Genomic DNA, 26,837 nt, shown 5'->3' with positions numbered 1-26,837 from the left:
ATGAAGGACTGACCCAGTCGCTTTGTGTTGTGCCGAGGGGGGATGAGTCATAATAAATACTGTATTAAAGGTCCCATATTGTGCTCATTTTCAGGTTCATACATGTATTTTGTGTTTCTACTAGAACATGTTTACATGCTGTAATGACCAAAAACTTATATGCAGTCTTGTATTTTCACTTTTAGTTTTGTTTCATCTGTGATCTCACCAACCTGTCTTTCCTGTTTTCACCTCACTCCCCAACTGTTATCTGATCCGCCTTTATGATACATTCCTTCCTTCTTGCTTGCATTCCATTTACTTCAGTTTCTCTTCGACTTCGGGCCTTCATTTGCTTTGGACACACACTGATCTGATAACCTCTTTACACATCACTTCACTAGTTGAAATTTGTAAAGACGCAATACTGAATGCTAGAGAATAGATTCAACAACCCATGCCCTGATCTTTTGACAAAGAACACTGAGTCAACCCATAAGGTTTTGTTTGAAGTGTTATATCATCCACACATAATAAATGAAAACAAGTGTTTAAAATGTATATTTTTATTTCTTTATGAGCTAGGAAAAAAGTAAACCAAATAAGTTTGTACAATGCAGAGGAGCAGAGAAATGATGCAGTATGGTGAGGGGTACAAGATGAACTTATCTTGTGTATTCCAGGCTCTTGGTAGCTGGGAGATAGTCCCTTTAACAACTGATTCAGGCCGTGTTGTTGTTTGGATTATAGTTGACTAAATCTGAAGCAAGATCTCTGCTTCAAGTGTGGCAAATCCAGCTCCTTCAGAGTTTGCATTTTCTCAGCAATGACAAAACACTCAAATTAATCTTACAATGTTGACATTAATATAAAATAAGCAAATTACAGATGGTAATTACAGATGAATTGAGCAACGACACCATGCTTCTTCAGCTAAGGTGTGAAATGAACAGAGGGGTTCGGGGAAGGCATGCTGTTAAATGGGAGGAAAAAAAAGCTAGAATAAACTCTTCATTTGTGGAAACCACCATATACTGAAATATAATAATAAAAAAACAAAATAACTTACTGTAAATACAAAATAAATTCAAACCTTTAACTACAGGGCTGTGCTGGAACTTTTACAACTCCATTATTTTGTTTTTTGCTTAAAATAAATGTGTATGTTGTTGAATGTGAACTCTTGGGTATGACTATAACCATTCAAGTGTCAAAAGCTTGGGTCAGTTTAACCCACATCATGGCAGAAAGGGCATATAAGCCCAGAACAGAGTACTCAATGCACACATAACTTCTTATCACACTATCATTTAACCACCCAGTCTGGAGGACAGAAGTACCCAGGGGGAAGCCCTTCAAGTATTAGTTTTTTCTTTGCCCCAATCCAATCAAAATAGTTTCTGCACAATTACCAAAGAACAGCAAATCTCAAAATAAACGACAGGAAAAAAGAAAACTCAAAGAACAATCATACAAAGGTAAGGAAGGAACGTTTCTTCATCTTTGAGAGATTGTATTTGCTTAACAGTCCTCCAGGGGTTGCTGTTGACCATATTATTGGAACTCAGGAACTTGGACAAAACAAAGTAGTACTAGAGTAGTATTTAAATTATTTCCATGTGTTTGCAGTCTGCGAGATCGACGAGCGAGAGGGGATCATGTCCAGCAGGTACTCCCTCTGACGAGCGTCAACGGCGGCTGATGTCTTGTGACCTGTCAGGCTGGGGTTCACGTAAGCCATAGTGACTCCTGTGAACATGCAACAGAGAAGCGGGTCAAGGTGTGGAGCAAGCTGCATGCTGGCAGTTTAATGCCTTTGGAGTTGAATAAGAAAAAAGCAGTATGATTTCATAGCAACCCGTGTCCCCACAACATACAGACAGAAAGGAAAAATTACGAAAATTTCTACTCCAAGGTTTAGTAGTGACACCCAGGGAACCAATACACCACCAAACTGAGGGACTAAAGTAGGAAGATTGAGATCACTGGCAGCGGGAGAACTGGGGAGTGGGATTGCCTTGTCCGAAAACATTTCCTCCTTAACTGTATTATATTTTTTATGTAGTGTATGAGATTATACGAGAGGGCAACTTCTGTATAAGATAAGAAAAATTTGGACGTAGGACGTTCAAGGATTGCTTTTGGACCAGACAGGAATTTGAAAGAGAGCCGATGTCAGCAGGCCGGCTGGTATAAATGTGAGTCTACCTGTGTTGCTGTTGCTCTGCTTCTTCCATGCAGTGGATGAGGCACTACCTCCGCTGATATTCCTGCCGCCGGCGATTCCACTGCTGCTCACCTTTGAACTCTGGACAGAGCGGTGGGAAAAGTGGGCATGCTTACCTGGCCGACTGACCAAAGCTGCAGCCGCCACTGCACTCTGCAGCTGGGAGGAGGAGGAGAAGGAGTGGGGGGTGCCCCTCATCCCCAATGATGAGATACCATGGGACAGCTGGCCCTGGGAGCTCTGAGGGGGGAGTTAAGAAACACAGAGAGAGGGGTCTTGAGTTACAGTTGCATCAATTGCACAAATGCTTCCCTTTAAAATAAAAAGTGATTCCAACCTGCTTGATGGAGTGATGGTGAATCATGTTGGCTCCTCGACTGGCCTGGTGGAGGTGCTGGAGGGAGGCCGCTCTGGCGTGAGCCTGCTTCAGCTGCTGAGACACCAGCTTCTCTACTTTCATCGACGAAGAGGACGAGGAGCTACTGTGGGAGACTGGTGAGGACGTCTGCTGAAAAATACGCTGCTCTATTTCCTGCTCTTGTTGCAGTGCTTTGACAAACGCAGCTTTCAGCCTATTGGTATGCTCAGCTTTCAAAATCTTTTTCTGATTGGATGACATGCAGTGTTCACAGAGGAGTGCCCCGCCTTTGGTCTTGTCGTGCCTCCAGCGGCAGGTGAAGTCCGTTTTGCACTGGGTGCAGGTGAAGGGCTCTCTGGTAATGGTCTTGGACAGTGCTAGACCCGTCTTCCCTGGATGGAGAGAGATGGGAAAACCAGACGCACTGATTGAAAAAACGAACAGAGGTGCCTTTATGGTGTCACAGGTAGACAGATATTTAATCCTGGGTGAAAGTGGGGATATCCTGACTACATATGGACAGTATTTCAATTCCATAAAAATGGACAGGTCAATTGCTAACGCTTTAGCTTTACCCTAACGTCTTAGACTGAAACTAATGACTATTTTTTATTATTGATGAATATAACAATTATTTTCTCAATTAATCATTGTATTAGTTGTGTAAAATGGCAATTACAGTTTACTACAGCCCAAGGAGGGATCACAAAATTGTGTGTTTAGTCCAACCAGCAGTCCAAACCTAAAGATATTCAGTTTACTATCATATGTAACAAACAAAAGCAGAAAATCTTCACAATTTAGAAGCTGGAACTAGAGGACGTTTGGCATTTTTACTGGAAAAAGTAACACACCTCTGTGGATGGTATCCAGCAGATTCTGTACCACTTCTTCCAGTCCCACCAGGTAGATGAACTCATTATTGGCTGCAGAGGGCAGGAAGTTGAACTCTGGTGCAGGGGGCTTGGGTGGGGGAATCTCCAGTAGGGTCTTCTCCAGTTGTTTGCGCAGGGCGAGTTTAGCTGCAGCTTGGCGGCTGGCTGGAGAGTCATTCACGCTAACCACGGACACACCGCTACTTCCTGAGGAAGAGCCCTTCAAACTGGAGACCTTTGAAAAACAAGCAAAGACAGGAAAGAAACCAGACAGGTGTAAACATCCAGTCAAGGTCAGAATATGTTTGAATTGTCTGAGTGATACAGAAGTTACCAAAGGGCTGTTAGTGTTGATTAATTGCAAGGATCAAAGAACACTGACCAGACAGTTGGAGCCCTATTTAAAGGGACTGTTTGTAACTTCTTACACGTATAAATCACCCGGGTCGCTTGCATATACGCGCTCGCTTGTGCGCGCTCGCATATGCGCGCTTGGGTGTGGCTACGCTGTTCAGACAAGACTCCAACACAAACTACACAGAGGCACCAAAACTGCAAAGTTCTATCTAGTGAAGCCCCTCTTGCAAAACAGTGTTGGCCGCAGTCGGAGGACGCGGGGGAGACCGTAGCTTTGGTCTCCAGGGCCAGTCTCTGCTGTACTCTGCTCCTCTGCTCGCCTTCACTCAGCTCGCTCCACCTCACGTGCATGCGAGCACACTACACACTGCAGAAGACTTCGTAGCTCTGAGAATATCTAGTGAACGTACAGTGGACGTTTGTGCAGAAATAACTGCTGCAGCTCCTCCAGACCAACAGAGGTTTTCCGTGTCTTGTGAAGTAACGGGGCTCCGCAGCGAGAAACGTTATCGTCTCCGACCGGGTGCCGGTGTCTCCCACCGGCCGCGGATGGGAGGCTGAGGCAGGAAAAGCCAACACGAGGATCAGCAGTGATTCATGGAGAGACCTTCGTCTGGTCAGCTAACATTACTGCCAAGCAGCTGACATATAGAGTGATATTGTGGTTTTAGCTGACGTGTGTCGCCTCACTGTTTTGAGCGATGCTTGTTCATGTCTATGTAGAGCGAGCACAAGCGCGAGCCCGACGCTAACTTTCGTTGACTTAACGGCCACAGGTGTCGCTGTTAACAAGACATTTCTGATTCTTACAAACAGTCCCTTTGAGGCTTCTGTGACCATATAAAAAATGTACAAATATTAAAGAAAGACACTTCTCGGCTAGAATTAAACTGCTATACAGAAGTGTAAAATCCAGTGGTTAATATATAATTATTAAAACTTATAATACATTTACATCTATGGACCAGTTTTGCTTTGTTTTCATACAGGGGTTTGTTACAGCTTCTTGTTGTACATAATGTCGGTTAAGTATAGCCTTCAGTGATTTATGTTCAGAGAAAAGCATTGATTCAATTCAACAGTCAACTGATGATTTAATCCACAGACACCTCCTGCCTCAGACAGTCTTCAGCTGAACCACCTGCTCAGTCAACCAGTGTGAAGCTAGCAGTCACTAAAGTTAGCCAGCTACTTCATAATGTTACCTTCACTTCAGTTTCCCAAAAGGTAAGGTCATTAGTAAACTCTATTTAATAGGTAACTCACTAAGATGACGGTCAGGCCACTGAAATGTTTCGTTATGTTAATGTTAGCATGTTGTTGGTCAACAGTTTATAAACTAATTAGACTGGTCATTATATTTAGTTAACTAGTTTAAATCTGTAACATCACCTAACGTTTCTTCTGTCCTTAAATAATATAATAAAGTCCAAGCACCCTGTCAACTTAACGAAGACGTTAAACGGAATCAAATCTTAGTTTCCATGATTTCTAACGTCAGCAGCACATGCTAACCTAGCCTAGCTAACCTAGCCTAGCTAACCTAGCCTAGCTAACCTAGCTAGCTGAACGCACTTACTGCAGCTTCGTTACGATGTTCAGAAACTCTTTCATGAACCTGAACAGCGGTATGAACCCTCGAGCGTCCAGACCACCGCTCTCTTCGCTTCCAACGCCGATATAAAAGTAAAATAGCCACAAGTTTCCTTTTTCTGTCATCCATTTCTTCAGAGTTTAAACAAAGAGTACAGAAGCAAAGAGGCGAAACTCTTTTTTACAATGACCGCTGCGGTGGGGCTGCCGCCATTTTGGACTGAAGATTATAATTAGTCCATAGTCATGAATGTATAAAGAGATGTCAGTTATGGCAAGAGGTGGCAACTGAGATCCATAAAATAATGGGAATATAGTTAAAGTACTCATTCATTACACTATACTTGGGGAAAAATACCAGAAATTGTTTTACACAAAGATAAATATTTAATAAAGATTCTCTTGGCAAGTAGTAAGAAAGCCATAACTCGAAAGTGGTTGCAGACTGATCCTCCAACATTAGACCAATGGCGGGGTATTGTAAATCAAATATATTGTATGGAAAGATTCACATTTATTTTAAGGCTTAAATTGGAAAAAAGTATTGAGTACTGGGTAAAATGGATTGTGTATTTAAACCATTGATTGAGGGTGTGACATTGTATATTAAGATGTATTTACAAAAATGTAATGTGACCTGACATTGTAACACCCATGATGACCTCATGCTCTTTGTTCTCAAATAAAAAAAGAGTTTAAAAAAAAAAAGGATATTTTTTTTTAGGTAAATCAACTTCCCAGTACAAACACCTAAATATAGCCCTCATTTAAATCATTATGTCCTAAAGTTGTTAAATTCACTAATAGCTGGATCCAGAGTTATTTTCCTCAGCATAATGAATGACATCAGACCCACAGGACTGCACTGCCCTGGACGTTCATATGACATATACGGTTCTGTCAGCTTCCTGCTGGCTGTATGCGGCTGTTCTTCTAATACTGTGAGATTTCTTATTTTAAAATCAATTTAAAAGCGTTAGCATAAGGGATTTATGAAAGAATGTCAAATATTAACTTAATGTAATATTTTGAGATTGTGCACTTTTGTTACACCTCAAACTTGTAGAATTAATCAAAGAAAAAAAGAAATAAAATAATTGCAATTGAGTACCAATCACCGGCATTAGTTTGTTGTTTTGTTGGTTTGTTTCTTGGTTTTTCCGTTTGGACGATATCTCCAAAAGTCCAAGATTGATTTGAATGATTTTTTTTGGAGGGGTGGGGTGTGACGCAATGAACAATCCATTCGATTTTGGTGGCGATCCAATCATGATCCGGCTTTGGGAATTGTAATTGTAATAACTCAGCTCAGCCTGTGCATTAGCACCACAGGCCACCACAGGGGGGCAGCGACGTACATGAAACCTGCCTGGGTGGAGGTCTGCGCTTCCACCCAGTGCACTTCTAGTTTGGTATATGTTTCTGTAATTGTACTTAAAGATTTTTGACTGAAATGTAGTGAATTGAATGAAAATCCTTTTTGTACATTTTCTCAACCTGAACACAAATACATTTAACTGTAAACACATACTATTCAGGCAATACATCTACCAGAGTTAATTTAATTGGATATTTTAGTCTTCCACCCTGGACTTTAACCTGAAAGCACCTGTGAAATACTGACCAGTGTGTTAGCACTATTGCCAATTCTGATGAAGCCTGAGTTGACCATGCCTCTCTGGATGTGGGTTACAGGGGCTGAGTTCCTGGGGCCCAACAGCAGAGGAGGCGGTCCTGAGCCCGAGCCTCCAGAGGCGGCCAACTGCTGCTGCTGCTGCTGGCGGAGAGCCTGGATCTGCTGTGGAGATACAGAGATGGGCTAACCAGGACAATGAGAGGGATGACACGGAGGGACATCACAGACAAAGGTAGTGGTGGACAAGGGAGGGGCATCAAAAGCACCAAGGCAAAGGGCACACACACAGAGAGAGAGGTGCAAAGAGAGATCATAAGTCTCAAGTTTAAGTGTAATTATTTCCCTGCAGATTGTCCCAGAGTGAAAAACAGCAGTAAGCTGCTACAACTCAGGCTATCATTGCCCTGACAAAGATATCTTTAAATATAAAAATACAATATCTTTGCGTGGTAATATTGTTAACATCTCCCCATGACTCACCTGCGCCCCTCTGACCAGAGGTGGCATTATAATCTGGGAGCCATGTTTGGACGACACCAGCTGCCCTCCTCTCACCAGCGGCGGAGGGATGACCGTGCCTGAACACCTGCCTGTCAAAATCTGGTCAGAGAAAAAACCCATCAGAAACGGCATCAACTACAGTATGAAGTTGCTGTCACACAGATACGCTGCCTGAGTGCATGAGTCATAGTAGAGCATTAACCTGCTGAGAGCCTTTATTGCTTGTAATTGTTCCACGAATTAGAGGAGGAGGAGCAGAGGAGCCGGACAGACCTGAGGACTGGAGAGGAAATGGAGAAAGATATTAAACAACAAACAGGATGCTTGAAGTGGAAGCCTGTGTTGTGGGGATGTGCGACGCTTCGTGTGACCCTGTGTTGATGCGAGTAACAACCGTTTACCTTCTGGAGAGTGTCCTTCTGTATCTGGCTCTGTCGAAGTTTCTTCAGAAGCACCAGCTTGGCCTCCTCCAGTCTCAGCTCCTCCTTCAGCTGCTTAATGATGCGCTCCCTCTCCGCTGGGCTGCTCTTCTACAGATGACAACATCAGTTACACCACTCGATTTACAAAAGACAAAAGTACTTTCCAGTGACTAAAATTGTCCACTTACAGTCATGCATCTTGTGGGACATTGAAGCCCCGTCTACTAACTCATTTTCAGTTGCTCTGAGTATCAATGACATGCCTTAAGTGTAACTTAAATCTTTCAGGTTAGAAAATAACTTGGTCACACCATGGCCAAACTATACCAACTTGTCGTGTCCATTAGGGCTCTGCAATTAATTGAATTTCAATTTCAATTACGACAACAAGATAATCGTCATAAAACAGTTATTGTGTCGCATTCTGATTCCTAATGACGCTCTCGTTTTGTCTTGTGTTATAAATCCAGCGCACGCCTTTCCTTTACAGTGGTGCGCTTTTGCCCCGCTCTGAGGGTCATAGATGGCTGCTCGGTGTGGGAGGATCCCCTTGTGTGAACTCTTCCCGGCGCTGGCTGGCCCTCGCCGGGCGTATTTCCTCCGTGGTGGTGCGCGGCGACCGGCTCTAGGTCGGCTTGGAAAGACCCGGGGTGAAGGTGGCGCTTTACAGCAACCCTCGCAGGGCAATGGGTCGGACTGTCCTCAGTGTCGGCAACCTGCCCGACCCGTCTTGAAACATGGACCCTGTCTCGTTTGTCATCACTATTCATATCTATACAACCAATGTGTTTATAATTAAATAGTTTACTAGAGCACAAAGTTCTTCATAGATCTATCTTCTTGATTTTGCTCTCAAAGTGCATCAGACTGATGCATTTAACTTTAAAACGTGAGATACAAGATGTCGTTTCTAAATGCATGATATTTCCAAAGTCTATGAGTAATCACGACAAATAATCGTGATCTTAATGTTGACCAAAATAATTGAGTAGCCCTAGTCTCCACATTTTTAAAAAAATCCAAAAAGCTAATAGCCAAGGCCTAGGTTATGATTCAAACGTGTCTCAGGATCCATCTCAGTAGTAGTAGTAGTAGTATAGTAGCATGAAATGCACAACTTATAACTTTGTGTTTACATGTTTCTCACCATGAGCAGGTCTGTGTCCAGTTCCTTAAAGTGGCTCAAGCCGTTCATCTGTGGACTGGGGGAGTCGTTATCTGACAGGATGATGACATCGTCATCTTCAGAGGACGGAGGGCGCTTCTCCTTTTTTATACTGCTGGACAGAATAAGGACAATGGCATTCAAATTTAGATTCCAGTATTTTATAAATCAAGCACTAATACTGTATACAGTGGACACAAAACAGCATTACCGGTATATCGGTTATGGCAAAACTATTACTCAAATAAACTGTCAGGATGTAAAAGAATATATTAACATTTTTCCACAATGGAAAAAAGGTTATTTAATCAATTTCAACCTCTTAACATCCCATTTTCCCCTTTTATTTCCCCTTAGGTAGATGTAACGTTGTCAACATCATCTTATTCCACACTATCTGACATTATCACAAATATTCTGTTTCAGCTTGTTCCAGCTCTTTACTGAAACTTTATAAAATGTAGGACTTAATGTTTTGTGCAGCTGCACCGAAGTATTCAAAATGCTTTATGTCTCATTTTATACACATTTACACAAAAGTTAGACAAATTAAGATATATTTGGTATTTTTCGAAAACGCTGGGATCTTCACTTGAATTTGTAAAACTGTTATTTGGGTTTAAACAATGTGTAGCTGCACATTATGAGTTTGTGCTGACTGATCCAGTGGGGTTAAGGTTAAGAACATTTTATGGCTGTTTGAGGCAAGATGAAGAAGTACACCTCAACTAGCTCAAATATTAGAATCTATTAGTAACGTCTGTATTCACACCGATCTGCTCCTCAACCACAAACATCATTTATGACTGGAGGTTAATCCGCTCCACTATAATCTAAAATCCAGACATCTCTCCTCCACACAGCTTCTCTTCATGTTGATGCTACACCAACAACAGAACCGTCCTAAATGCAGAGGAGGAGCCAGGTGGGGCTTAAAGCTCCAGTAAAGGTCTTTTAGCCACAATAAGACGGCTGTTTGAGAGCACCTATTTCCTGTTGAAACAGGATATTGTGGCAGCGCATTACAGTCGTCTGAGTCATTTGGGGGTGACCTGTATCAGGCTACATACGTCATTCAAAATGGAAATGAACGCATGTGGGAATCTTGGAGGCAGTTTGGATCAACCTTTATATATTACACATGTAGCTTCTCCTGCAAAGCGACTAGTTCAACTACGGGCCAAATGTGAGAGCGGATGACCTAAATTCTTTAACTAGAGGCATTAAAAAACTGAAGATCATGAGTAATGTTCCTCTAAAAAACAAGGATGGACTTGTGATTACACAGATTATGTGTTTTTATGAAGTCGGTAAAGTCTGTACACGACAACGTGAGGCCTGTCTCTCCTCGCCGGCCTCCTTATATGTGTGTGTGTGTGTCTCCTCAGGGCTTAGCGCCATCATCACTTCCTGTGGATTAATCACTACTCTTCCAAAGAAGTCACATGACCTCAAAGTCATTATCACGTGACACATTCACTTTTCCTCCTCCCCCCCTGCCCTCGCTGTTCCTTCCACTGTGGAAACCATGGCAACAACCGGCTGGAACCGGTTTGTGACACACGGCTTCATTTTGTGTGAGTGGAGTTTTTAGGGTTCAGGTGCTGAGTGGGGGGAAAATGGAGGTAGACTAAAAGATAAAGTTAAACATCACCTCTGAGGACAACAACCCCCCCCACCCCCTCTACCCTGCATTGTAATTCAGGAGCGTAAAAGTAACTTTAAACATTTTCAGTCTTTTTAGATTCAGATAAAGTGTAATACATCCTTTTGTACACTCTTATAAAAGTGAGTTTTTCCTAACAAGAAGCCTGCAGCCTTTCTGCTCTCTAGATAAAGTTTCCATCATTACTTCTTTTACATATACTTCATGTGGTTGTCACAGCTGAAGGGAGTTTACTATAAACCGTTTCTCACCCTCTGGAGGTGCTCATGTCCACGGGCTGCTCTCCCGTCTGAACTTCCACTTTAATGGTGGCCTTCACCTCGCCTGCAGCCAGCATGCCACTGGACACCTTTGGCTCCGCCGGTCGGACCTGGCTCTTTGTGTCCATAGCTGGCTCTGTCCTCACCTTGCTGGCTTTGTCGTTGCAGTCAGTCTGATTGTCTGAGCTGGGTTCAACCGTCATCTGTTCTCTCTGGGTCCGCTCCTGATCGTCCTTAACTGGCTGAGAGGCCAAAGGTAACGCTAAAGATAACGGAGACGGGCTCTGCCGTTCCTCCTGCTCTTTCACGTGCTCTGATCCGACCATAGTCCGGTTGTGATCTTCCTGTGCCAGTACAGAGTCAGGTTCAGGTTCAATTTGTTCCTGTGTTGTAGTTTCAGAAGGGTCCAATTTAGGCTTTTTGCTTTCATTTTCATCATCAGAGGGTTCTACAGAATCGGGAGCAACATCCTTCTCCAGCGCCCTCTTCTGGCTGCGCGTCTGGCGGACAGCCTCCTCAGACATCCCCTGCAGATATAGGAAGAAATAACTCAATTATCTGTATTATTTTATATTTTAACATTTTTTATTAAAAGCAACAAATAAGACAGAACTACAATTGGCTACATTTTCTGGAGAAAAATGTTAGGCGTGCTTGCTTAAGCCAAGTTCACACTACATTAGTTTCAAAGTCGTCAGATCACTGTACTGTTCACACTACGCAACTTGCTGTCTTGTATGAGGGGTGAGGACTTGATGAGGTCTCCAAATTGCGTTCCATCACAAAAACACAGGCGAGAAGTGACGGGCGTAGTCATGCTTGTTGATGTTGTTGTTGGCACAGGTGTTCAAAGAAATGACCTGTTTCCACAAGTCTTTACTATTTCCCCTCTGTAGATCTGATTATGTGTTATGTTCATTCTTGCAAACATCCAACACCCTGGGGTGCAACAACAACTTTGGTCCGTGTTGCAAATGCAACACATACAGTAAGTTCTTATTGTTATAGGCGATCCCTCCACCAGTTTTGGTTTCCCCTCAACCCGTGTCTCGCGTTCTCATTATCTGTAGCCCTGACAGACACCCAGACAGGTCCAGATACATAGCATGCTAGATATCTGGAATGTGTCTGCGAGGCACCGGTGAACCTCTCGGCTCCCGTCTTTGAACAGTTCACACATGGCGCTCAAGCACCCATGTGCGTGTGAAAAGCTAACGCGGACCTACCTCTGATCTGGGTCTTTTGTATGGAGAATCAGGGCTAAAGTCAAGTACTATGAACGAGGCATTATGCTGAAAAAAGCAGGTGTAAACACCATAAATACGATAATATGGTAATTGTTGAAAGCAGTGGAAATGTCAGCTGAAGTAGTTGAACCTGGCTAGCCATTGCAGATGTAAACCAGTAAACAGGTTAACACGTAGGCCTAATGAAAAACAAATCTTTGCTTGTGAAATATTGTGAGTTGCAGTAAAGTTCAAACACTTAAAAGGAGTTGAAGTGTCAGTTTAAGTTAAAACATAAAACTTTTGTTTACAAGAAAACTCCACAGGGCCCCTTTAAGGTGTCAGTTCAAGCTAAAAAACAGTTGCAAGTTTAAACCCAACAGGTAGTTAGGCTCCAACATTTTTCTATGTAAGTCCTGAAAGACGTTAAAAGAACATCTGAAGAGTAAGAGATGAAAGCAGCTGAAGTGAAGGACAAATACAAACACATCAACAAAAGTCTATTCATTTAGCTCTCCATGACTAAGGAACATCCTGCAATGTGTTCACTGAATTAATTAACTTGAACCAATACATTTGGTTAAAAATAAAGTTGATTACAGATGTTTGAAACAACAGCTGCACTGCACAATGTTTAAAAAGACAATTTAAAGCTCTGATTGTCACAATTTATTCCTGTGATGTTGACATTATCTGACAAACATACAATACAGAGCTATTATAATAATAAATTAAGTTGTGGTTGTGATTGTGGGCCTATCATTCTGAACTTAAGTAGACAAAACTGACCTTGAGTCAGCTGTAGGGGACACAGGGTGACTAAAATGGCGCCCAGACAAAACATGTGGAATAAGAAAGGTCACATGACCCAGATGTTGACTCAAGTATAATTCCAAAACATCCAATTATCCAAATGTCAGAGCAAACCAAAAACCAAAAGAAAGAAAAACTGAAAAAAAGATGGGAGTACTAAATAAGTCCTCAATGTTCAGTGCAAAACAAAAGAAAAAACAACTGAGGATCACTTCACTGTTTTTTGTAAGAGGGATAACAACAAAAAAGTTGCTGCCGTGCTGCGGTGAGACATCAAAACAGCTGGAAAAACATGACAACGTCGTAATCACATCAGAGTTAAAAGGGACTTGGGGAATATCCAAAAATTAACTGGAGCATGAATTCTGTTAAAATATTCATAGTGACACATTAATCCAAGTATTTTAGTAATTTATGTAAGTGAAATTATTTTTTCATTCATTTCAGAGAGCTAGTGCACCAAAGAGCACCGGATCCATTACCGACTGATGTGCCCCCTGTACAACAAATTCTATCCCACCGGATGTTGACATGCCAGCAGACAGAAAGACAGAATGTACATGGTAGGTACATACGGACACACATTATACCCCTACAGTGGCTGCTCTGAATCCCTCAGTGTTAGGTCAGAAATGAGAGGAGACACAGGTAGACCACGAGTCAATACATGTTTATATTTATGGTTTTGATAATCACATTGTATTGTGTGTATAAAGAACACCCTGCCTTTATCTGCACAATAACAAAAGAAATGTGTACTATAAGAGAGTCAACCTTACTATTGATAAATCAGTGGACTTGACTACCGCCGACTGCTGGCGTGAAGAGATATTTCCTCTCACGCAGACACAGAACGTCCGTGCTATCTGGCCGTCGGGTGTAGTCTTTGCGGGAAGTTCGGGATGCAACTTGTTGGCCAAAACAAAGGCGACATAAGACGACGAAACAGGCGGTCTTCGTCGCCACAAGTTCTCTGATGTCAGGTTGGTGTGTCCCCAGCTTTAGAAAGGGAGGAGTGACGGAGGGGGTACTCCGTTGGTTGCAATCTGCAACCTCACCATAAGATACCACTAATCCTTCAAACTGCTCCTTTAAACATGTACAGAAAAGAAAATGACTGGTCAGTCCAACACCGAGTGTGTTACATGCGCAATACTATCCCAATTATCATCAGAATTTAGGGAGTATCCTCATTGCGCAGTTTAACGTCCTATTCTTTCAGAAATGTGGATAAACCCTTGTCCCTAGCTGGGGTTCTCCGATAGAGACTGTGATAGTGTGGCATGTTAACACTTTACCAGGTTTCCTGTTACCTTTTGTAGACAAAAAACATGATGGTAAATGATGTAATGATTGTCAAAACGCTGAAATAAAGGGAAAGCACAACTGTGTTTATCCTCAGCTGCTGAGGTAACTCAGTAAGTACAGAAATGACACAAAGTGGTTCAGATGTCAAAGGATCAAGACACACCTGCACGCAGATGGTCAAAGACTGTTATGACCATGTAAACAGGGAAGTGAACAACCAGGTTTTTAATGTTCCAACTTCAACAAAACCAGGATAAGACTAAAAAAAATGGGCACACTATTGTGCAATCAAATCAAATATGTAAAAAGGTGAACACGTGCTGGCCCGTGTGGCATGCTGCAGGAGACGACCTGTGCTCTCAGTTCAGAATCCCAAACAGAAAGCACAAGTGACATTCAGAGACCGACTCAGACCGCCGCTATTTACGGGACGACCACAAAGAAGAAACACAGCACCGTTACGTCCTGAATCATATTCATGAATGTATGTTACAGAATCGAGGCCCGGTCCTTCCAAGTCTGCTGAGGCCGTCAGTCTGCCCAGCGACACGCTACAGGAAGCTATGTTTTTTTTTAAGGAAAAAAAAAGGACTACAATTAACCCTTACAACCTACTACTTCTCAGTGAAACACACTGTACACACAGTCCTGCCCCCTCCTCTTCCTGTTCTCAGAGTGGTTATGGCGGCGAGCATAAAGCACACTCAGTGTATCCATGATGTACCTATATAGACTATACATGCAGAGTCCCGATGCAGCATGCAGAGCAATCATCTGATAACAGAGAGCTGACTAAGTTTTTTTTAAATACTCTGACATCACTGAGACACACATGACATGACCCTTCCCAGGATTCAGTGGGACACAAAGCACTTTTCCTGAGAACTGGTTTAAACCGGTTGGCTAGTGTGTGTGTGTGTGTGTGTGTGTGTGTGTGTATGACTGAGAGAGAAGCTTGTTTTAACCCTTCAGGTGCCGGAGTAGACGCCGTGCTTCCACAGTGACGGCCATTACACGGCATGTGAGTGCGTGTGTGTGTGTGTGTGCTGAGGAGAGTTGTGATGGCGTTTTTAATTCTCATGCTGTGAAATGATGCTGGGGGAAGAAGTTAGACGCACCAACCCCCCCGACCTCATGCAGACACCGACCCTATCTTTGTAACGGGGTATCTGAATGGCTGACAGGTTTCACATTTCATCTCCATGGCAGTTTACACACATTTCCATCAAGCCCACACACACACACGCACACACGTATGACGGATCAAACCCCCTACCACCCAAGAACCTGACATCACATGCAACCAGTGCAAAGGCTCTGAAGGCATCCAAAACTGAAAGGAAAACTCAACTTTACACTTTAATTCTACGTCTGTACACAAAGTTAACATAGAAGTAAACTGACTGTGCACTAACACACATATCAAAGAGCTACACTGCCCATTTCAATATTACATTATTTCTATCAATGTGGTTTTCAAAGTTTCAGAGTATGATTATCAGAATTATCTCGCTACACAATATTATCCTGATAAATATTCAAATAAGATGGAAATCCTCGAACAGCATTTAACGACACTGTAAAAACGCCATTGTACTGTGTGTGGTGGTGCGTTCATGGTGATGTGTCCTTAAGTTTGTTGGGCTGCTGCCTTTGGCTGTCACTCTCATAGTACTAGTTTTCCATCAGCAGTTCTTTCTGGCATTATTTCTCTGCCCTTTCCCAGCATGCTGTTTGGTCTTCCATTGTAGGAGAGGGCGTTATTTCTGTAAAACGGGAATAAACGGCACACTAAGTTGAGATACGTGCCATGATATGTATGTACAGTAGGGGTGTAAGAAAATATCAATACACATGAGTATCACGATATTATGTTTTGCGATACTGTACCGATTCTCCAAAATGCTGTATAGATTTTAACTAACCTCTTAATAAATCTGACGCCCCGTCAGCGGACCCGGACGCTATTCTGTCTTTTGGAGGTTGTAGCGGTCACTTTTAAAGCTAGAGTGAAGACACTGGCATATTATGAAACTAGAAAACCTAAGAAATCCATTTGTACCAACCAACCAACCATTTTGGGGAGGAAAAACTGGCATGGCCATTTTCAAAGGGGTCTCTTGACCTCTCACTTCAATATATGTGGATGAAAATGGGTTCTATGGGTACCCACGAGTCTCACCTTTACAGACAAGTCCACTTTATGATAACCACATGCAGTTTTGGGCAAAAAACATGCAGGTTCTTGCATGCAGTATAAATGTGTTCTTTTTTACCATGTTTGTCATCTTATCATTAAGCTATGACAATTAATTAGAGTTTATAGGGCTCTAATATACAGTACATGTAATAATTCTTAACCAACAGCACGTTAACTGTAGATACTGCTTACGTTTTTTATGCTAAAAAAGGTCTGATCTAATATCTCATTATTGCTCTATTTGGTTAACTGATAGTACAGCCTGTTTGAAGACTTTTAAAAAGTTCTAATCTAATCAAACTCAAACCTCCCATTATCATTTGCAGTGTAATTCCATATATCCATAACCATATTATTATATTGCACTGTGCAGGTACTTGACTCTTGGCGAGTGTGGCTTTCACCAAGGCAGAATACTTGTACTTTAATCTGGTATCAGGTTGCTACCACTATCAGGGCGCCGCTCATCCATATCCAGAGTTTATCTACACCGGTCTTGTTTTCTGCCGAGTGTCTTTACTTCCTGCCCCGCAGTGGTTATTTATCTAATCACTCGTGGATCATGTCAACCATCAGTCACTCAATCATCCTTCATTCATGCTGGCAGACTCACTCTCAACCATCATCGATGTCTGGCTGCACATAGAGGGTGCATTCAGCATGTTATTTACCCACTGACCGACCTTTAACCTGTGAAAACATATTTCTACACTGCACCGGGTGTTCAGAAACCTGTGCCCAGTCATAGAACTGCTGCACTGGCAAATTATTCTTATCAATTATCTGATTGGATCTGTCAGAATAACAAATGATAGCGATGATGATGGTCTCCAAGCATCAACTAGTAACAAAACCTTCACAATAAAATGATCTAAGCTGGTTTGATTGAACAATTTAACTTTGGAGCTGATCACTGGCTTGCTCAATGACATAACTTTAACTCTTAACAAGTCAGTGCTTTATGGAGCAACTAGCACCACTGTCTACACAAAACAGGCAGAAAAAGGCAATCAGTGCTGCTGCCTATATATTTGATGAAGTCATGGAGGCTTGACTAAACAGCTGCCCTGTGACCCCTGCAGTCATGTGCAGCAGCTTAAAATGTGTCCAGCAGACGACCCTTTCCAGAACAGTGGCTGATTACACAACTCTGCTCTGGATCGCTCTTATGTGTGATCACTGGAACAGTGATTTCTGGAAAACAAGGCTGAAATTTCTGAGCACTTTCTGACTCACACTTTGTCTTGTAATTTTAATACTATGAATACACTGGGTCATGAGTCACCCCAGGATGGTGGATAGGACTACCAGTGGATGTACAACTTCAACACTGTCTGTCATAACAGGTAGTAGCTAGTGGGTATTGCCGTTGTCAAAGCAAAGCATTCTCCTCTCTTCTGACCTGTGTTAGCCAACCCCTTTCTCTAAAGGCAACCTGTATTTTGTTCACAGTGACAGCTTATAAACAATGCAACAGGTTTTTAACATGCAAATAACACTTTTCAGGGTCTTTGTCCACATGGACAACTGACTGTTTATTCCAGATCTCCACAAAGAGGCAATAAAGTCTCCTCACTTTACCACCATTCCAGCCTCAGTCCACATGGCAGGCACAGTACTTGGTTTTAAGTGGCTTTGTTGTGCATAGGTCCTAATTAACCAATGGTCATTGATTACTGATAAAGATGTTAAATATATTTGACAAAAGCAACAGTTAGCTGATTGACAGAAAATTAATCCGCAACAACTTTTGATAATCAACCGATTGTTTAAATATTTCAGACAAAAATGGCCCAAATTCACAAATATTGTCTAGTTTTCTTATACTTTTATAATAGTGTACTTAATATTTTGGATTCTGGACTGTTTTGGTTGGACAAAACAAGACTTCTGAAGACGTCCCCTTGAATTCTACCGTTTTGTAATTCCTGTTAATTTAAGTCAATCCTGATGTTGCGTTTCCACATAAAAGAATGATCCCAGTCACTTCCACACAGTGAGGAATACAGCTTATTAATTAAACACTGGTATCGGATCGGTACCAGTATCGGCCAATACCCAAAGATCGGTATCGTGACTGAAAAAGTCGGATCAGTGCATCCCTAAAAATAATCAGCGCATTATTAAGCGATATTGAAAGTGATGGTTTACTGCAGCCCAAACAACAACCATAATCTCTGAAATATATAACATTAACCAATGAAAGAAATAATTAATGTAACAACTTAAAGCCATTCATGTGTTCATCCCGGATACAACCTGTTTAAGCGCCTCCCATCAGGCAGGCGCTTCAGATCAATCCGCACACGCACAAACAGACTTGAAAACAGCTTTTTCTCCAACTGCCGTAAACCTCCTGAACTCTGACATCTCCTCTGTCTGAGCTGAACACGTGCAATGTAAATGTGCAATAACACGTTGGTCACTTTTGTGTCACTTTTGTGCAATGTAAATACTATAAATCTACTGTCACTATCTCTTTTTTTATTGTATTATCTTTTCATTAGCACCTATGGGATTGTCACAATCTAATTTCGTTGTACTACACAATGAAAATAAAGGTCTTGAATGTTGAATTTTGATACTATGTAATAAGACCATAGTAAATCTAAAAAAAAAAAAGTGCAATTAAACTTGAAAGTCTTAAACTATTACAAATAAAGTTAACAGCAGCAGCCAGTGCCTCCATAACAACACCATGCAAAAATGCTGCATGTAGTTTTGTATCAACAAACCGGCTTCCGTCATATCCAATCATTAAATATTAAAAGCTTTTAAATGCATCCGTACAAATAAAACAGACAATGTAGTATAAACTGGTTTGATGGCCACAGCTTTTAGTTCTGAAGCGTTGCAAACTGGTATGACTGTGGTGATTGTATTATCTTTTATATTTTTAATATTTAGATTGCACTATCTCTTTTTTTATTGTATTATCTTTTCATTAGCATTTATGGGATTGTCACAATCTAATTTCGTTGTACTACACAATGAAAATAAAGGGCTTGAATCTTGAATCTTGATACTATGTAATAAAACCATAGCAAATCTAAAAAAAAAAAAAAAAAAAAAAAAAGTGCAATTAAGCTTGAAAGTCTTAAACTATTACAAATAAAGTTAACAGCATGCAGCCAGTGCCTCCATAACAACACCGTGCAAAAATGCTGCATGTTTTTTTTTGTATCAACAAACCGGCTTCCGTCATATCCAATCATTAAATATTAAAAGCTTTTAAATGCATCCGTACAAATAAACAGACAATGTAGTATAAACTGGTTTGATGGCCACAGCTTTTAGTTCTGAAGCGCTGCAAACTGGTATGACTGTGGTGATTATATTAATATTGCACTATCTCTTTTTTTATGTATTATCTTTTATATTTTTAATATTTATATTGTACAATCTCTTTTTTTATTGTATTATCTTTTCATTGGCACCTATGGGATTGTCACAATGGCAATAAAGGGCTTGGATCTTGAATCTTGATACTATGTAATAAGACCATAGTAAATAAAAAGAAAAAAAGTGAAACTATTACAAATAAAGTTAACAGCATGCAGCCAGTGCCTCCAGAACAACACCGTGCAAAAATGCTGCATGTTTTTTTTGTATCAACAAACCGGCTTCCGTCATATCCAATCATTAAATATTAAAAGCTTTTAAATGCATCCGTACAAATAAACAGACAATGTAGTATAAACTGGTTTGATGGCCACAGCTTTTAGTTCTGAAGCGCTGCAAACTGGTATGACTGTGGTGATTATATTAATATTGCACTATCTCTTTTTTTATGTATTATCTTTTATATTTTTAATATTTATATTGTACAATCTCTTTTTTTATTGTATTATCTTTTCATTGGCACCTATGGGATTGTCACAATGGCAATAAAGGGCTTGGATCTTGAATCTTGATACTATGTAATAAGACCATAGTAAATAAGAAAAAAAGTGAAACTATTACAAATAAAGTTAACAGCATGCAGCCAGTGCCTCCATAACAACACCATGCAAAATGCTGCATGTAGTTTTGTATCAACAAACCGGCTTCCGTCATATCCAATCATTAAATATTAAAAGCTTTTAAATGCATCCGTACAAATAAACACACAATGTAGTATAAACTGGTTTGATGGCCACAGCTTTTTTGTCCTGAAGCAAACTGGTGTGACTGTAGTGGCTGCAAATGTGAATGTGTGTGCGTGTGTCTGTCTGAGAGACAGAGTGTGTGCGGTGTGTGTCAGTGTGTGTGTGTGTTCAGCTTTAAGAGGAGGAAGACTACGGTTGTCACAGAGAGAGAAGTAGGAAGATTAGCTACCAGATAGCAGAACCAACACTGGTGCCAGGGGGGCTTAAAGCAGCGTCCACCACCACCATTAACTAACATTACAGGCCACCCCAGTACAAGCATCCAAACACACAACTCAGCCCCTTTAACAACACTAAACCCAGCCCACACTACATGTGCAACTAGCCGGCTTTTTTTTAATTATTATTATTGACACCGCCGCCTCGGAGCTAACATTATAGCTAACATCGACACAAACACAAAAACACGTAGCCGTTAACGTCTGTCTGTAGCGGTTAACGTCTGTAGCCGTTAACGTCAACGGCTGGCTGGAACGTCAACGGCTGGTACAGAAAGTCAAAGTAGTGAAACTCCTCCATCAACATTGACCCACAGAACCGAGCCAGAACCGTTGACCTGGTTTGCACCCCGATGCGGGACAACCAGGGGGCTCAAAAAGCAGCCACAAACTTTTACCCTACTGCCCTAAAAAAGTGAGCCTGTATACGGGGCTCATTTAACGTTACCTGGGTGTCCCCTCCCGAAGAGAGAGTCTCATCGACCGGCCCGGAGGACTGAGCGTACCGCCGCCGCCGGAGAGGAGAGGAGAGGAGAGGAGAGGAGAGCCGTTGGCGACGTTAACGTTTATAATCCTTACCTCATTTAACCACTTCTACCGCACATAATCAACATCATAGGAGCTGAAACGTAAAATAAAATGATCTTTTTAGGCAGAGAGAGCCCCCCCTCCTCCTCCCCGGTGCTCAACCTTTGGCTCTGCGGAGAGAAGTGTTACTTTTCAACAGCCCATCAGCTTCTTTATCGTCACAGATAGGTGGTGGTGGTTGAGGAGGAGAAACCTGGCTCCTCTCTCTCTCTCTCTCTCTCGACGAGATTCACTCACTAACAAAAACTTCTCCAGTCAACTTACTCGGTCTCTTTGTCGCCCGTTCTTCGCCGATGGTCGACCAAGGAATGTTTAATCTGCAGTTAACCTCGATAAATCGTTGCCTTTTTTTTTTAAATCCAGGGGATATCCTCTTTTTTTTTTTTCGGCCCTCCCCACTGCCGCGTCTGTTGCCAAATAATGCGCCTCAACACACACATGGAGCCGCCGCTGCGTCCTCTTTAGTGGGCATGCGCACCTCGGCGTACCAGGACGACCGGATCACATCATGTTAAAACCACTGACCACCAAAAGGGCCAACGCAGGACGAGCATGTCAGGGGGCTCCTAGGGGTGACCCATCACTGTACCAGCAAGTACAGAGATCCCCTCCAACACACACACACACACACACACTCTCATCTTGTAACAATGAGGAACTAGAAACATTTAAGGCATCATCACACATTTCCCCCAAAACAGCATCGCCTCCTAACATACAATAAAGAACCAACCTCAGGTCAGGACTCAAAATCACTTTATAGCCAGTATGATGAGCACACTGGATCTGGTTATACCAAAAACATTAAAGGGACTGTTTGTAAGAATCAGAAATGCTTGTTAACAGCGACACTTGTGGACGTTAAGTCAACGAAAGTCAGCGTCGGGCTCGCGCTTGTGTTCGCTCTTGTGTTCGCTCTTGTGTTCGCTCTACACAGACATGAATGAGCATCGCTCAAAACAGTGAGGCGACACGTCAGCTAAAACCACAATATCACTCTATATTTCACCTGCTTGGCAGTAATGTTAGCTGACCAGATGAAGGTCTCTCCATGAATCACTGCTGATCTTCGTGTTGGCTTTTCCTGCTTCAGCCTCCCGACCGCAGTGGGAGGGAGACACCGGCACCCGATCGGAGACGATAACGTAATTCGCTGCGGAGCCCCGTCACTTCACAAGACACGGAAAACCTCTGTTGGTCTGGAGGAGCTGCAGCAGTTATTTCTGCACAAACATCCACTGTACATTCACTAGATATTCTCAGAGCTACGAAGTCTTCTGCAGTGTGTAGTGTGGGCGCATACACGTGAGGTGGAGCGAGCTGTGAGTGAAGGCAAGCAGGCAGGCAGAGGAGCAGAGGAGCAGAGTACAGCAGAGACTCCGGCCTTGGAGACCAAAGCTACGGTCTCCCCCGCATCCTCCGACCGTGGCCAACACTGTTTTGCAAGACGAGCTTCACTAAATATAACTTTGCGGTTTTGGTGGTTCCATGTAGTTTGTGTTGGAGACTTGTCTGAACAGCGTAGCCACACGCGAGCGCGCATATGTGAGCATGCATGGGACACCGACCCGGGTGATTTATACGTGTAAGAAGTTACAAACAGTCCCTTTAAGGCATCATCACACATTTCCCTAAAAACAGCATCGCCTCCTAACATACAATAAAGATCCAACCTCAGGTCAGGACTCAAAATCACTTTATAGCCAGTATGGTGAGCACACTGGATCTGGTTATAACAAAAAACATTAAACATATGACGATCGGAAAAACATGCAACATGCAGATCAAAACCAATTTACACAGTAAACAGTGGACAAACATGCCGTGCACAGAGCAAGCAGCACTATCAGTGCACAACTGATATAGCCAGGAACCAAGACTGGTCCCTAGACCCACAGAGGGCCCTCCAAATTTTTTTTTTTTGGTAATCTGATTAAACCTGCAGTAGGCAGAATATTTTTGCCATCATTGGGCAAAATTCCATAATAACCTTTCAGCATATTGTAATTCAAGTGTTCTGAGAGAAAACTAGACATCTGCACCTCCTTAGGGCTCTGTTTACAGGCTTTACAATATCTAAAAACATTGGCCAATCACAGGTCATTTCAGAGAGAGTGGTTTCTATTGGCTGTGCTCCGGCTGGTGGGCGGTGTTTGGAATTTCCTCAACTGATCTCAGCACAGCTGCCGGGTCACAAACTTTGTCATTTTACAGCTAAACAGTACACTACAAGATGTTTCTGAAAACATTTGAAGGGAGAAGTGGGCATTACAGTGACAGAAGATTGATTCATATTTGATCAGCTCTGCCTAGTTTGACTGTTTGATCAGAGTTTGCGAGTGATTGACAGCTGTTCAGAGACGGCAGGCTCCAGCTCGGTTCTGATTGGTTGTTTTCCTCCGGTCTGTGAAATCTCGCAGATGCCATTAGGAGCACCGGATGACAAAGAGGCACATGATTTTTTTTTCAGATTACCTGTCTCATGCACTACTGTCAGGATATAGTGAATGTTTTATAAAAATAACTTTTTTTAATCATATTTGGTCCAATTCTACCCACTGCAGCTTTAACTGCTAATTTGTTTGGGAACTTGCACCACCAAAGCACAATATTTGCTAATGTGGATTCTTTATTATTGTATAATCTTGTATAGTAAATCTAGGTTTAAGATCTAATCATTTAGTTTATATTGAGCTCACATGTTCCTAAATAAAGATGTGTTAAAAGGGACTGTATATAACTTTTTACACGTATAAATCCTTTTTTTTGCAAATGAGGGAGCAGGTTGTAACTGTAACCTAAAAAAAATGAGACCTTCCGTGACTTTCTTTGTTTCTCTATCAGCCTATAGATTGCTTTTTATGTGAAGGACTCGGGTCGGTGTCCCAGCGTATGTGACGTCATGCGTGCTCACGAGTGCCTACTCTCTTCAGCGCAGCTACAGGGATAGCTAACGATAGCTAACGGTTGGTTAGAAATGGAGTCTGCTAACGCAAACAAACAACCGGCCCCCACCACAACTCAGACTCCAACATAAACTCCACGAGGCACAAAAAAAAAGTTATATCTAGTGAAGCCCATCTTGCAAAACAGGAAAATGACCGACATCGGGCGAATACTAGTGTTGTGTGGGTGTGTTTGCACGTGGGAAGTGAGTGGTGAAGCAAGAGAGAGAGAGTGGCGACGAAACAAACGGGCAGTGGAGTTAGTTTAGCTTTGAGAATATCAAGTAAATGTACAGTGAAAGTTGCAGTTTGTGCAGAAATAAATGCTGCAGCTCCTCAAGACCAACAGAGGTTTCCCGTGTCTTGCTTCCAGAGTGACGTGACGGGGCTCCGGAGCGAGTAACGTTATCGACTCCGGACCAGGAGATCAGAACTACGGTGTCTCCCCTTTGCCTTCTGACCACGGTCGGGAGGCTGAAGCAGGAAAAGTTATCGACCGTGCCTTCGATGCAGGGCGGGACCTTCGATTGGCAAGCTAACATTTCAGCTAAGCATGTGAAACTTATAGTGATGTTGTGGTTTTAGCTGCTAATGTTGCTAACGTTAATCAACATGATGCCTTTCAATCACGTTCAGTCTGGTGTGTGTCGCCTCACTGTTTTTGACCGATGCTCGTTCTCTGACTACGAGCGCCAGCAACAGGACGATGACTGTCGTTGACTTAACGGCCACAGGTGTCACTGTTAACAAGCCATTTCTGATTCTTACATCTGGCCCCATTAAGGAAATTACTCCCAATAACTGACACACGTAACCCTGAGGCCATGTATAGTCTGCTGTAGGCATTATACTGGATGAAAACACTGAGGATGGGAGGTGGGGAAGTCATTACCTCCCAAACTCAAACTTTTTTGAAGCTTCATGAGCACAGGCTCTCAACAGGGACCTGCATCATCATCACATTCGGATCCTTATCCCAATCTCAGCATCACATAATTACCTCATGTCTCTTAAGGACCTACGCTAGCATCACACATGACTCCCTGACGCCACATAAAAATCCAAACCATCAACCCCAAACACAGTATTTACGTCTGACGCTATCATAGCGATTAAAAGGAGGGTTCCATTAATAGCTTGCAGTTACAGTCAGATCCATACATGCAAGTCCAGAGCACACACGGCAGGGTTACTACGTCAGAAGTGTCAGAATCGGCTCCATAAAGGATCCAGCTGGCTGCCTCTTTCATGGCATCCCTTCAAAGCATCCCTGTGAACTGAACTAATCCTCTGTCATCCACACAAACACCCATGGAAACGCACAAACACACACACTATGTGTTTGAAATAGTATAAGTAATAGACTGAAGTGGGTAGGGGGCTGCTGGTCTCTAACAGGTGGGGGGTTGATGCTTTGTCAGCGTTCTTTGTTGCTGTTCTTTAAATGACAAAAAAAAGCTCTCTCTAGATGATGCTGTGTCATCAGGTCTGATTGTTTCCGTCCTCTCATCCTATCGCTCCATCTCCTGAGACTACAGATCGTCTCATATAAATGCAATCAAATCTGCACCAAGGGGCCATCTTCTCATAATCACCTCGCCCAATGCAAAAATTAAACAACACTCTGGAGTTTATATGTAATGATGAATCTTTCTGTAAATATTGTCACTGGTAGATGTTACCTCAGCCAGATATAACTGAATCAGAGCCAGCTTCATTTGACACTGAGGTCATGTCCTCAGTATCTTTTCTGGGATTTATGGTCATTTTCAGCAACCTGAGGGGAGTTTACATTATAGCAGAGTGGAGGGTGTTGTATGATGACCCTGATGAAAGCCACAAGTCAGTCACGGAAGTTTACAAAGACCAAATTGCATGGCAACCCATCCAACATTTGTTGAAAGGGAAAGTCAGGGGATTACCAAAGTCATCAGGATTCTCTTTTCTGGGGTACAGGAATCTTTTTGCCAATCTGAGAAATTTTATTAGATAAAAGGTCATTAGGATCTATCCTATGGGGAACATGGGTGACTGTCTGTACAAAATGTTATGGCTATCCATCCAGTGGCCGTCAAGACATTTCACTCAAAAACAAAAATGCCCGAAATCACGTAGTGGCGCTAGAGGACAAGTCAGGGGATCAGTAAAGTCATCAGGATTCATCCTCTGGGGGCCGTGAAAATTTCAAAATGTCCTGTAACTATTTCCTCACCAGAATAGGATTCCTGGTTTTGTAGGGAAGGCTCTTAAATAAAATTTAAAGGTCCCATATCATGCTCATTTTCAGGTTCATACTTGTATTTTGTGTTTTACTAGAACATGTTTACATGCTGTAATGTTAAAAAAAAACTT

At 42.2% G+C, this 26,837-nt stretch overlaps 1 protein-coding gene and 1 long non-coding RNA gene across 7 annotated transcripts; one reads left to right on the top strand and one right to left on the bottom strand.

Annotated features, from left to right (window-relative positions):
* Positions 1-529: 529 nt before the first annotated feature.
* Positions 530-22,116, bottom strand: LOC119498579 (transcriptional repressor p66 alpha-like). Of its 6 annotated transcripts, none has more exons than XM_037787576.1 (11): positions 21,805-22,116; positions 11,031-11,566; positions 9,096-9,225; positions 7,928-8,056; positions 7,729-7,806; positions 7,506-7,625; positions 7,014-7,208; positions 3,419-3,674; positions 2,544-2,956; positions 2,188-2,446; positions 530-1,728 (listed from the first exon to the last, which is right to left on the bottom strand). In XM_037787576.1, the coding sequence occupies exons 2-11, from the start codon at positions 11,561-11,563 to the stop codon at positions 1,589-1,591; spliced, it is 2,253 nt and encodes a 750-aa protein (XP_037643504.1). In that variant the 5' UTR covers positions 11,564-11,566; positions 21,805-22,116; the 3' UTR covers positions 530-1,588. The 6 variants fall into 6 exon arrangements, with proteins under 6 accessions (XP_037643504.1, XP_037643507.1, XP_037643502.1 ...); XM_037787579.1 differs by having other exon boundaries at positions 2,323-2,446; positions 9,096-9,228; positions 21,805-22,115; XM_037787574.1 differs by having other exon boundaries at positions 9,096-9,228; positions 21,805-22,114.
* On the top strand, positions 11,156-26,837 carry LOC119498581. The gene is made up of 3 exons (XR_005209137.1): positions 11,156-11,295; positions 13,526-13,641; positions 24,859-26,837. It is a non-coding gene; the product is annotated as an uncharacterized LOC119498581 (long non-coding RNA).

This window comes from Sebastes umbrosus, chromosome 12 (assembly GCF_015220745.1).
Source record: "Sebastes umbrosus isolate fSebUmb1 chromosome 12, fSebUmb1.pri, whole genome shotgun sequence".
Classification (NCBI taxonomy): Eukaryota; Metazoa; Chordata; class Actinopteri; order Perciformes; family Sebastidae; genus Sebastes; species Sebastes umbrosus.
The sequence above is the reverse complement of the archived record's forward strand: the minus strand, read 5'-3'. Positions and strand labels throughout refer to the sequence as shown.